The sequence below is a fragment of the Episyrphus balteatus genome, chromosome 1 (assembly GCF_945859705.1).
Source record: "Episyrphus balteatus chromosome 1, idEpiBalt1.1, whole genome shotgun sequence".
NCBI classification, from domain to species: domain Eukaryota; kingdom Metazoa; phylum Arthropoda; class Insecta; order Diptera; family Syrphidae; genus Episyrphus; species Episyrphus balteatus.
This window is the reverse complement of record NC_079134.1, coordinates 137,912,413-137,925,867: the sequence shown is the minus strand read 5'-3', so window position 1 is coordinate 137,925,867 and position 13,455 is coordinate 137,912,413. Positions and strand designations below refer to the sequence as shown.

General features: G+C 31.0%; 1 protein-coding gene across 2 annotated transcripts in view; it reads left to right on the top strand.

Moving 5' to 3' along the window:
- Nucleotides 1–13,455, top strand: part of LOC129921209 (protein espinas) — a 63,521-nt gene that overhangs the window by 27,701 nt on the left and 22,365 nt on the right. For both annotated transcript variants that reach the window (XM_056002945.1, XM_056002944.1), the window contains exon 2: nucleotides 12,332–12,806. In XM_056002945.1, the coding sequence (XP_055858920.1) occupies nucleotides 12,360–12,806 (447 nt within the window). In that variant the 5' untranslated portion in view covers nucleotides 12,332–12,359. The remainder of the gene's footprint in view (nucleotides 1–12,331; nucleotides 12,807–13,455) is intronic.

Below are 13,455 nucleotides of genomic sequence, written 5' to 3'. Positions count from 1 at the left end.
TTCAAAATGGTGGACATTTTTTTTAATGATAGAAAAGCAGAAGTAATTCTCTTATTATACCAAAAAAAAAATTCAAAAATAACAATTGAACCTCCTTTTATCCGGTCAAATAAAAGGATTAAAAGCTTTTTGACGTGATAACGTCTTATAAATCGATGAACCATGGCAGCCACTACAAAAAAGTGACGCCATTTTCTAACGTTACACTCTCGCACTTTCGCAGTGCGGCAAAAAATTTCAATTAAAAATTAAAAATAAACTATTAGAAATACAAAAATCTTCTATAGCTTATTTGAAAGATAATAACCTAAAGCTTAATCCAAATGAAGGATTTTTAAAAATTCCTTCATTTAATAGGGTAAACAGGGGTAGAACGGAAAGATGAAATTTGGGCTAAAATCTAAACGCGAAGTCGTAAAGAATTGATTTTTTTGCTATAGATAGATGAGATTAATTTAAGAATAACTGCATTTAAGAAAAAATTCTAAAAAATTTTGAAACTAAGCTATAACGTTTTGTTTGAACGTTATACACGTGTTGGGGCTATGACAAAATGATGATTTTGGATAAAGGGAATTTTTTTTGTGACAATTCTAAAGATGCCAGGTGAAATATGAGGGAAAAAAAATTAGGCGTCTGATACGGATTTTTTTCCAAAACTCTGCTTTTCGAAATATGAATTTTTGAAAAACACCTTGTTTTTTAGGGGTATTTTTGGGTAATTTTTGATTTTTAGCTTTTTTTTTGAGAGTTCAAAAAATCTCAAACTTATAGGACATGTAGGTTTTGGCCTTATGCATACATGTGCAAAAACTTGGAATCGTTTAGTTTTGACTGAATAACGGAAGAAACAAGTTTAAAAAAAACACGTTTTTTTACCGTTTTTCATCGTTTTTTATTTTTATCTTTTTTTCTTTAATAGATACAGGAATAAAGTATATGGAGTAATGATAGACCATGACTACGACTATATGAAGTTTCAATCATTTTCGTAAACACAATTTTGAGGTAACGGTAAAATAAAATTTTAGAATTCAACAGGTTATAACTTTTGACCAAGAGCAGATAGAAATTTTATTAAGCATCCTGATACAATTACCTTTCATTTGATATATCACACATATAACATAACGGTAGACTAACTTCAAGCTACACAATGTTAAATCAAGAAACTTGCGAAAAACCTCAAAACACCAGTGGTGATCTTTTGCCCCCCGAACAGCCACCAGTGTGGGAAGTACTGTAATCTCAGTCTGGATATTCGACATGGTTGACTTTAAAAAATTCTAACTTCTCTTGTAGGCATCTTTGAAATGAGATTGATACGTCATATGAAAGGTGAAATAATAAGCTTTCACATGATATACAATTTTTTATAGGTTGTCAAACAAAAAAATTGATTCCATAGCGTGATTGATTCCATTTGCTTTTTTAATGAAATTTGATCGAGTTCAAAAAAATTTTTTGATGATGTCTCATAGACCTGATCGATATATTATATATTTTGAGCTAAGACAATAAACTTTGAGATGGTATAAAATTTTTTATAGGTTGTTAGGGAAAAAAAATAGAATTAATGATGTGAGAAGATAAAAATTCATGTTTTTTTTTGCTTTTTTTAAAAAAAAGGATTGTTTTCAATAAATTATTTTTATACTTTTTGTGCAATGTAGAAATTTAAAAATGGTTTTATTCTTGAGAAGAAATACTTGGCTTTTAAATTCCATAATTTTTTTGTAAGCTTTTAAAATAAAAAAAATAATATAGGTAATGAGAAAATAAAAAAGGTAATTTTTTTTTAACTTTTTCTTGTAAAATATGATTGTTTGAAAAAAGTAAACGCTTCAATTGACTCATTTTAAACAAAAGCACACAACCTGTTTTCTGACGACGTTATCACGTAAAATCATCGTCCGTAAACCGGCTTTTAAACGGATTTTTTAACTTTTCTAGTTTAATGACATCTGGGAACAATAATTTATCTTTATAAACGGCTCTGTTATTTTTTTTTCCAAGCAATTTACTGCCCAAGAATTTATCTTCTAACAATAGGAGAATTTTTTTAAAAATTCATACTTTTATTTTTAATATATTTAGTTTAGCTTTGAGTTTTTTACAAGTTTTTATTTTCAACTTCTTTCTAGTCTTTAAGCGTTATTTATCCATGTGCCTAGTGACTTTAATTTTTGTTCTAAAAAAACCCTTATATATTTCTTTAAAGGTATTGATCCTGATTGATTTTTTTTAATTGCACTTTATAAAGTAAAATGGTCTCAATAATGACCAGTGAACCTCAAAAAATCAATTTGAAAATAATAACAACAATTATTTCAATTAAAAAATCAATAGCTATTTCTAAAGTCATATAATTACTCTTCGTTCTCTTACCAACACGGATAATATTGGGTGGTTAAAAGGTTTGAAAATATCTTTTTCAAAAATGTGATAACATTTGAACACGCCCTTCCACGTTTCTTTAACATTTTTTAAAAACATTTATCTTTCAAATTAAAATTTTCAACAAAAAAAGAAGAAAAAACAAAAATAATAAAGACTAAACTTAATAAGATTGGTCTAGAATATTATATGAACTATACAACTACCAACACCATCTAACCTATAGTTTAAAGGAACATCCTAATCATCAAACCAAATTACACACATTCCCGTTTAAATTAAAGACTTCCATCATATTCAACCTAGAGTAGAGCTGCCTGATGCTGCCTCTAGGAATGTATAAGCCCTGTGCTGCCCATCAGCTAGATAGCTACATAACCACCAAAACTAGTGCTTCTATTTTTAATCACGACATGGAGCAATTTATAAACCGATCGTTATCCTCTGCTCTGCACTCTCCTGGCATTACTTACCTGAAATTAAACATGATCAATGATCTGTGCAGATTGCAAATTGTTCACCGCGCTCATCCACCGTGAGATGAAGCGATGGCGATGGCGTCCACGTGATATAATTTCTACCACACCAAAAGAAAAGTGCTTCAAGGCGATCACCCAACAACAACAACTGATTCAACATCAGCAGCCAACAGACCATAACCAAGACCATGCATGAGTTTAAACGAAAGCCTTACGAATATAAAAAAAAGGCTTCGTGGCTTCTCATATTCCAGGTGGTGGATGTCTAATGGACAGTTAGTTGAACAAACTTCCTAACGTTGTTTTATTTTTTGTGTTTTGAATTTCTTATCCAGATTTTTCAATTTTCCAAAGGGGCACCTTTTAGAAACCTCATCAATGCGTCTGCGCAGCACACACATCTTCCGTTTTTGATGCCAGGCTATACGTAATTAATGGTGAAATGCATTCAAGTCGGGCTTAAAATATTCAGCCACGCAATGATGGTGCTGCCATCTATGCATGAAGTTTAGTATTTTTTTTTTTTTTAGTTTTTTAGAATGGTGCGCAATGTAATGTTTTTGTTCGTTCTAATGAATTGGAAGCGTTTCAATGTGGCATGGAGACATTGCTTTCAAGGTGGTGACGGTTGGAGGCATGAACAAGACACACCGCTGAAGATTCTCAAACACTCCTATGTGTTTGATTTGAAGCCGCCCCCTTTTGCATTCCAGGGCGCCTTTCCAACCACTCTTCTGCATCGTTTAGGTTAGGTTATGATATGCTTTTGCATTATTGCAGATGGCGCTGGGACTTGTTATCACATATTTCTGGTTAGAATTTTTTTTTCAAATAAACTTGCCTTCATCAGTTTGCCTTGAAAAGATATTTGTCGCATGTAAAAGAACATGTTAACCAGGTTAAAATTTAAATAAACACGACTTAGGTAGAGAGAAAACGTTGCAATAAAAAAAGGTTCAAAATGTCTAAAGTATATGACAAATTTAACCAGTTTTAAGCTTATCCTAAATCATTAATTTAAGTTTCGAATACCTCGACGATATATAAGCGATTATCACAAGATATTAAATAAGCAACACTAACTCCTATACTATCATTTGAAAAGATGCTTAAGAACTTGGTTTAATCATAAGAGTCATCATTTTAAGCGGCCGGCAGTAAAACCAGAAGTAAAAGTTCTAAAGGGAGATAAGTTTAATTACCCTCAGTGGAACTCATAATTGCTAGTTGAATTCATTATTTTGTCAGGCCGAGGTATGTCTTAATGAGACGTCTTTTAATGAAATGACCATTAAGGTAGATTTCTTGAATCAAGAAATAAAAAATCATTTTGCATAGCTATGAGGTACGCACTTTTTCGCATTATGGTTTTACACCTTTTTCACATTTAGTTGATTTAGGAAGTTTGAAATGGTGAGAAAGTAAGCAATTACAATTGTTTAATTGTTGGCTGATACCGGAACTGAACTTCCTCTGTAGATTGAAATGTGAGAAGTTTGAAAAAAATGTATAAGTTTTTTTTTTTTTTAACTTGATTTTTGTCAATAAAATAGAATTTAAAGCCGCTAATCAGCATGTTAATTCAAGACAAGAGAGGATTAAGCTATCATTTCTTAACTTGTTTAATTTTCACACTTGGCAACTCAATAGTACAGGTAAAATAGAACACAAAATCAACAAATACCTACAAAAAAAAAATTGTTACACTCATGAAACTTGGCAAAAAGTTTGCTCTTGGGATAAGAACCAAGTATCAAAAAAGTCTATTTTTTTTCGAGGACAGGAGAGAGGGGGTGAAGGTCTAAAATATAGTAAAAACATTGTTTATGGAATATAATTATATGACACATGTTTTTAAGGTACGTTTTGATGCTAAATCTAATAACAAAGAAATAAAGTCAATAAAATTGCTCTGAGAAAAGTTATAGCCGATTAAAAACAAGGGTGCTTGTTTTTTTACCTCAACATGTAAAATATAACCAAAATCCATGTGAAAAACATGCTGCACTGATGAAATTCGGGATGAAGGTTTTAGATACCTAAAGCAGTGACAAAGGATTCATAAAATTTCTAAAAATGTTTTTATTGAAAGGGTGTTTTTTCGATGGGTGGAGTTATGTGTGAGAAAGATATTGTAACAGCTGACATAAATTTTATTAATATTTTAAAGTTAGTGAAAAAGTTTCGATTCTTATAAGAGTTAAGAATCTAAAAAGTCTACAAAATTATCTTGAGTGAAAGGGTGTTTTTTTTTTTTTTTAAATGATGAAATTCGGAATTAATACCACAAAAAGTGGGACAAAAATGTTGCACCAACGAAAATCTGTACATATGTTTCATTTGAAACAGAAACCAAGAATCTAAGCAGTCTGTACAAATATTTTAGGTGAAAGGGTGTTTTTTTGTTGGAAATAAGGAAAATCCGCGATAAGTCCGATAAAATCAATGGTATAAAAGTTACCCTTAGGAAATTTATTAAAAATGTTGTCTTTCTAATATGAATTACGAATAAAATAAATCTATACATTTTTTTCATGTGATGTGTTTTTTAGATGTAGAGAAAATATGGGTATATTTGAAAAAAGTATGTATTACTAGAGCAATACTAGTGGTACCCAATTGAAATTCTAAAATTTTGTGTGTTACTTTTGAGATAGGAAACAAGAATCTAAAGAGTCTTTAAGAATGTTATGGTTAAAGGGTATTTTTTTGAAGTGAAAATAAAAATGAGAAGGGATAGAAAGCAAGAATAAATAGTTTTTATAAAAACAATTTTGGTGAAAGGGTGTTTTTTCTAAAAAAAGACAGTAAAATCTGTAAATGGTCTAAAAAGTCTAAGAACTCAAGTATAAACGTTCTATTTGTCATCAAAACCAAAAATAAAATGAATCATTGGCTTTTTGGGAGCAATTACAGATTTTACTGTATTTTCGAAAAAAAAAACACCCTTTCACCTAACATTTTTCTAAAGACCTTTTATGTACTTGGTTCTCATCCCAAAAGCAAACTTTTTCATGAGTGTAACAATTTTGTTTGTATATGTTGATTTTATGGACTATTTTACTTGTACTAAGACGGGAGCAACTTCTTCAAAAGGTCCAAGATATTACCTGTGTAGATCAGAAAATAATAGATTGAAGAAAATTAATTTTGCCTCCCTTGTCTAGCGGCTTTGTTATTCTAGACCTGATTCGGTTTTGCATTTTTTACATGCCTTTTTAACTTCTTTGACCATTATTACAATAAGTACCAAAATAACTGCCCGTGAAGAAGTTATATTTTTGTTGTTAAGTCGCAATATCTCATTTTAGATCCCAACATATTATTAAACTACTATAATTTATAAAAGTTTTTCTAGAATCCAGCTCCTGATTCCTTAAAATTCTGCATTCTATTATTCTGCATTATAGATTATCTCCTTAAAGAGATGTTTCACCATACTTTTAGACCAGTTGCCATAAGAGCAGGTACGAGCATCAATGCGTAAGATTATTATATAGTTAACTGTTAATACAGGTACGCATAATCCCACATTAAAATAAATTAAAAAGGCAAAACTATTCCAAAGCCCACCTTATAGCTGCCAAACCAAAGACCATTTATCATGTTCAAGTCCGCAAAACTCTATCTAAACTTCTACTTACATACGAGTAGGTACGCGTAACGCGTTCAAATTGATGCTTATCTATCACGAACATCGGTGAAAGTGTGAAAACCATTAAACTGAACGCAACAGCACCACTATCAATTGAACTTTAATCAAAGTTAATTAAATTTTTCGTTTCACATGGGGTTTGGTCGCTTTGAAAAAAAAAAAAAAAAAAAAAAACGGCCAAGCGAGAGCCTATGATTTCGTGAGCTCACGATATTTAATGAAACTAGTTAAGCCAACTAAACTATGGAATGAGGTCTTGATGCTTAATGCATTTTGGGAACGAAAAAATAAGAAGGCGCGCCCAAACCAATTGAAATCATATGCCCCCCAATCATCATGGCGCAATGCAGAGCACAGGAAATACATTACCCCCCTTTTAAATCATCTTCAAAGATCATGAATCTTATTCTTCATCATCTATTAACTTTGTCTGATGGCTATAGAAGGTACTAGGTACTTAGTGTAGTCAAGCTAGTATGTATAGATTGGAGCAGGTGGTTCAAGTCTTCACAACAACAACGATGACGACAGCAGTAAACGAGAGATGGAGTTGGCGATGGCGACGACGAACACAAATTTCGTGTACTCGATTTAGTGCGAGAAAATATATAATCCTCCATCCACAAATGAATCTTGTTCTTAAGTTAAGTATCGTGGGGCAACCTCTCTCTAGATTCGCATACATAAATAGAAGTGGAAAATATTTCTTCGTTCTGCTTCTTTGCTCTCAATAGAAAATAAAGAACAGGTCCGTTTGGAATATAGCTTTGCTTAGACGCTTATAGCACGAAAATGTATCTATGAAGCCATCATCGTCAATGCGGATACACGATCTCTCATAGTCACCATAAAGATGCGTAAGGCAAACGAAGAATGTCTATCAGGGTTGGATTTAATATACAAGGTATCTAGTTTCTGTAAGGTCTCAAAAATTTGAGAGAAAAAAGATTAAACATTTTGAAAAACATTTGTTTTTAGGGCCCATAACCTTAATTTTGAAATCCAAAGACGTCTATAGATTTTAAATTCAAATCAATAGAACTTAAGACCTCTAAGAAACATTTTTCTTGAACCTGGGAAACTATTGATTTGGCATCTTTTTTAATATTATGTTAAATTTTACTGACTTTTCCTAGTTCTAAGGTTTCAAGACCCTAAACAAATAGGGTCTCAAAAATGTTCCAATAAAAATTTTGTACAATCACTAACATATTTATCCTTAGACACTGAAAATGAAGTTTTTAGCCATAAGGGCAGTAGTGAGCCTTTGGTGTTAGAACCTCTTGAAACTTTGTAGGACATTAATAGTGGTATAAAATATTTTGTTTTGCCTTATCTTAACGTGTGTCTAAGTGAAAGACTTTAATTTTAATTCAATTTAAGTGTTCATTATATTTTCGAATAAAAACAGTTCATCACAAGATTTTATCAAATCTTTGAAACCTTGTTAATTCTAATTTTGTATACCTTAGAAACGAATGGATTTACTCTCAGTGGGTCATCAGATTACAAAAATAAATTAGCTCAAAAAATCCTCGATTAAAAATGAATTGTTTAGCCCTGAATATGTTTGAGGTCTCAGTTGAAATGTCGAAGTAAAAAGATCACATTGGGTCCCAAGTGTTGAAGTACCTACTTAAATATTTGTAGATTGTTTTTTGTAATGTGAAAAATCTGGTCCATTTTTGTTTAAGTGTCTGTTGAGCTTAATACCTCTGAAAATTTGTTGATACTATTCTATTATTTTGTAAGGTCCAAAACTATAAAATAAGTTCTTAAAAAAAAAAACTCCGAAATAAGAACTAATAATTAAAATATTTTCACTAAGTAATTACTCAATATAGGAGTAAAAAATGTGTCAAGAAACAAGAAACATAATCCAAAAGCTTTATAATCCTGGAATAAGAATGAACATTTGAACATATTAACTTTAGGACCTCATTTTTGTCCTAAAATAAATTTCAACTTAGAGGTCATAATATCCTATTAACTTATGAATTTTTACTTTTTTTTTCATATTTAACTTACAGAAATTTAGATTTTTCATCTTTGAATAAACTTGAGCCACCAAAATCTTCATTTCAAAAATATGTTTTGGACCTTAGTTTTATTTAATCCGCCTCTGTCTTCAGTGCGGCCAGTTGAGATTCTCGTGCCAACACAAGATGAATTTTCTGCACAAGTAGCTGCAATAGCATCATACCGTGAGTTTGCTTCCTTATGCAACCAGTTATTCTCGATCATCTCTCTGTCGAATAAACTATACGAAAAGCAAAACAATTTGAATGGGAGTCCATTTGGCGCGGACTGTGCAAAAATTGTATATCTATATTTTTTGATTTGCGACCAATTTCTGTGGAAAAAAAACTCATTACAGCTATCGTTTCGATTGAGTCTCACTAAACCACCACCCATCAAATCGATTTATTGCAACTTTGTATCTGAAAGGATAAAATTGGAGAGAAGCAAGGCGCATCAATTCGTATAAGCCACAACATCGTAATTGGGCCATAACCACATGGAAAACTTAATTTTAGATGTGGAAAAGTTTTGCAAATGCTTCTGCGGTAAACACACCATTTTTTTTGCTAGTGTTTGTTCTACATGTGCAGATGAGTGTGCTATAAAAAAAAAAAACTTGTGAAAGTATCTATGGACCATGGCGAGATATATACTTTCGTGAATTTTCCTTAGGATAGTCAGCATTCTCCCCAAATAAAATAAATTCCATAGATTCACCACCATCCAAATGAAATACATTTTTTTTCTAACTTTCCATTTTGTCTGTTTGTTTCTCTCAAGCGCATCGTTGGATGAATCTGCGAGTAGAGTTCCCCAATGGCTACTGAATTATTCATCTCTCGATACAAATCGGACCTTCCGAAGTTGAGACTTTTGAAATTTATATCACACAACTTCTTCCCGGGGCCAATTGAAATGTGTGTTTGTTTGAATGAAAAGTGAAATTCTTTTATATTTTTTTTTTGTATTTCGGGGAATGTCATATATGCAAATCTATCAAAAGTCGCATGGGAATAATGGTCATTTATTTTCTTTTATTTTTTCGTTTGGATCTCTATAGAAATGTTAAGGTCTGAATGAAAGTGAAAACCAAACAAAATTGAAAGTATAAGATTTCTTAGGTTTATTTTTTGGTCTTCAAAAAATTATGATTTAGTGCTTTGAGATGCTTTGAGACTGATACTGAACAAAAAATATTGTTTAGGAAACAAAATCAAGGTAAATGCTTTGGGTCATAACATAACGAGCTTTTGTTTAAAAAAAGATTTGCATAGATTTTTGGTTTATTAGGCTTTGTTTCTTTTGCTTCAGGTTATGTTAATTACGTAAATTTAGTTGAGCTTCACATGACATTAAATTACCATACAAACGATATTCGGTAGGTTATACCTATGAAAATCTGATGATTTAAGACAATTAATTTGATATCTGAAGCCCATACAATACTCTATACTGTTTTTAAGTGGCTGTTGGAATGTGTTATTTATTGAATGTTGGCAGAAAATTTATTATTTTTGGAAGTTATTATTGTAAATATTAAAGAGGATTTTGTTTATATTTTGCTACTTCTTCTCTAGTTATGAAAAGATAATCAAGTTAAAATAATTATGTTAAAGATACATATTTAACTGGTTTTAATGTTTGTGTTCATGTATGTTCCCTTCTAACTTCTAAACCACTGATCAAAATTTAACAAATTAAGTATCGTTAGAAGCAGCTTGCCTGTCCCTTGCTTATACTATGTAACGCCCTTTAATATGACACCTTCTAAAGAAAAACGCCAAAAGTTAACTGATAGTACAAGGAAAATAGGCATTTATAATTTTAAAAAAATGTTACACTCATGAAACTTGGCAAAAAGTTTGCTTTTGGGATAAGAAGCGTGTTGCGTAGTGAAGGTAAAAAAAAATATAGTGAACAAAATTGTTCATGGAACATCAGCATATGGCACCCGTTTTAAAGGTATTTTTTGATGCTGAATCTAATGACATAAACATAAAGTCAATACGATTGCTCTAAGAAAAGTTATAGCCGATTAGATAAAGCAGGTTATAATCGATTGGATAAAGCAGGGACAAAGGATTCAGAAAGTTCTTAAAAATATTTTTGTTGAAAGGGTGTTTTTTTTGATGGGTTAAGTTGTGTGTGAAAAAGGTGTCATAACAGCTGACATTTTGTTAATTTTTTAAACTTGGTGAAAAAGTTATGTCTGATATAAAAACTAGAAATCAACAGAGTCTACAAAATTATCTTGAGTGAAAGGGTGTTTTTTTTTTTAAGAAATGATAAAATTCGGAATTAGTGTCACAAAAACTGGGATAAAATTGGAATCACGAATAAAATAAGTTTATACATTTTTTTTAAGTGTAGAGAAAATGTGGCTGTGTTGGAAATAGTAAGTAAAAAAAGTGGTAGCCTATTGAAATTAAGCTTTTATTTTACATTTGATATTAGAAACAAGAATCTAAAGTCTCTATAAAAATATCATGGTTAAAAGGGTGTTTTTTTTAAGTGAAAACTAAAATGATGGGCCACCCTTATGAAATTTGGTAAAAACGTTGATTTTGGGATAAAAAGCAAGTATAAAAAGTTTAGATAAAAAAAAAATTAGGTGAAAGGGTGGTTCTTTTTTGAAGAGACACACTGTGGGCTAGAACGCTTTTTTAGCTGGAATTAATTAATTAATTAATTAGAAATTCTCGAAATAATCTAAAGTTGCAGTTAAAGCCATTAAGATGATGTCGAATGATATAATAATGATACAACAGACACTAAAGATAAGACCAACAACAAAAATAAACGAAATATTATGTTAAATAAGGTTTTCCAATTTAAAACAGATATTATTGGTATAAAAAACAAAAAAATTAGTTTTTTGAAGTTTGAACGCATCAAACTCGAAAATGGTGTCATTGAACGCTTACAAAAGTTGTTTTTACTAAATAGGGAAGGTAAAATGTTAATGCAAATAAAAAAAACCGTTATTTGAAAACATTCAACACGTTTAAGTGGTTTTTTTGAACATTTTTCTCACAATACTTTCAGAGTTACAGCGAAAAAAGTTTGTGCTTGTAGGACGTAGTTTTATAAAAACATAATGCCATATAGGCTAGCTACTTTTTAAAATTATTTCTAGAGTGTGCCTACGCGTGCCTTTTTTTTAAAGCTTAGGAACATTCGTTTTATATGAAATCGGTGCTAGTAACATACTTTACCTTAAAATTTATAAACAAAAGTTCAATAAAATTACAATTTAATAGCAAATACTATATTAGGATATATCACTAATTGATAAACTAGCAAAATTTTCACAATCGATCCGTTAAAACAAACTCAGTAAACGAATATCTGGATAGAGGAAAAAGTGGACTTTTTTGCTTTTTTTTCGAAAACTTGCTTTTCGATTGTGTTTTTATGTATCCAATGAATGCTTTGACCTCAATTTTGAATGAACAATTATAGCTAGTCCATTTATCTATCGAATAAGACTAAAATGAGCAATATTTGAAGAAGTTGACTTTTTAATTAATTCCTGCTAAAATAGCGTTCTAGCCCACAGTGAGACAGTTAAAGATTTCAAGATTGTTGCCATCTTTTGAATAAATTTTGTACCAAAACAAAAAAATTTGCCTCCTTTAATAAATCATTTTTTTTTTCTCAAGAAACATTCACTCTCATTAATTTAACTTATTTACATATTATGCAAATTATTTTTTACTTTTTCAAGACAGTAATTATAAAATTCCTGTGTCTCCTTTTTTTTTTTTTTAATTTCCAGTTCTATCCCAACAACCAAAGTAAATGCCATGGAATCAACAGTCTTTTACACACAAAGCGAACAAGACCTTCATCGGCTAAACGAAGATACCCCTTCATCACTACTCCAACTTTGCGACGATCAACTTCTTCAGCCAGAATCTCAACAATGTTCAGCGGCCGTCATCGCTGCCGCCTCTGACAATAACCCTGAACTACTTTTGCGATCATTGGACAGTAGTAGTTTTAGTAGTGGCGCAAATAACAGCACGACCACATCAGTGTCGGGACATTTTTTGCCACCACTGCAAAGAAGATGCTTGCCGCCGCCACCAAATTTGCCCTTAAGTGCAACATCGTCGCCACTTAGAGGCAATTACAAAAGTTATCACCACAATCATCAGATAGACTTTCAAAGGAATTCACAGTCGGATGATGATAGTGGATGTGCATTGGAGGAATATACATGGGTGCCGCCAGGATTGAGACCAGATCAGGTGAGAAAAAAGAAACTTTGACGTAAAAAAAATACAACATTCTTTGATCATTCTTTCCCATTTTGTATTCTGATTAAATGACCTTGCCTTAAGGTGACCTAACCAAATCTTTTTTCCTTAATTATTATGATTTTGCGCACATAAAATCAAGTTTTGCGTTTTAGACTTTAGCTACTGGTATTTGATTGCTAATTTATTGAACACCTTGGTAGGCTTTAAAATTTAAAAATGATTATTTTTTTCTATTTTTAATTGTCTTATTTCCAATAATTTATTCAAATCATACCTATTTTGGGTTTCTTAATTTTTTGCATAAAATTTAAGAAATTAATTCGAAAAGACGCAAATAAACTTGAATACTTTAGTGCAAATCTGAGGTTGATTGATTTTTTCTTTTGATTCAAGCAAATTTAAACTATTTATATTTTATCATTGATTTTATTTATCATCAATGAAAGTCAGTTCTCTTTAATTTTAATTTAATTTAAAATTAGGGCTTGAAATTGGTACAGAGCATTTAAATGTCGATCACCAAAAGTCCCGTGTGTGCATTTTCAACATTTAAACTTGAATAACTTTTTATGCACCCATGGGACTTTTGGGGACTTTTGACATCTTACTTTATTCGACATTTAAATGCTCTGTACCA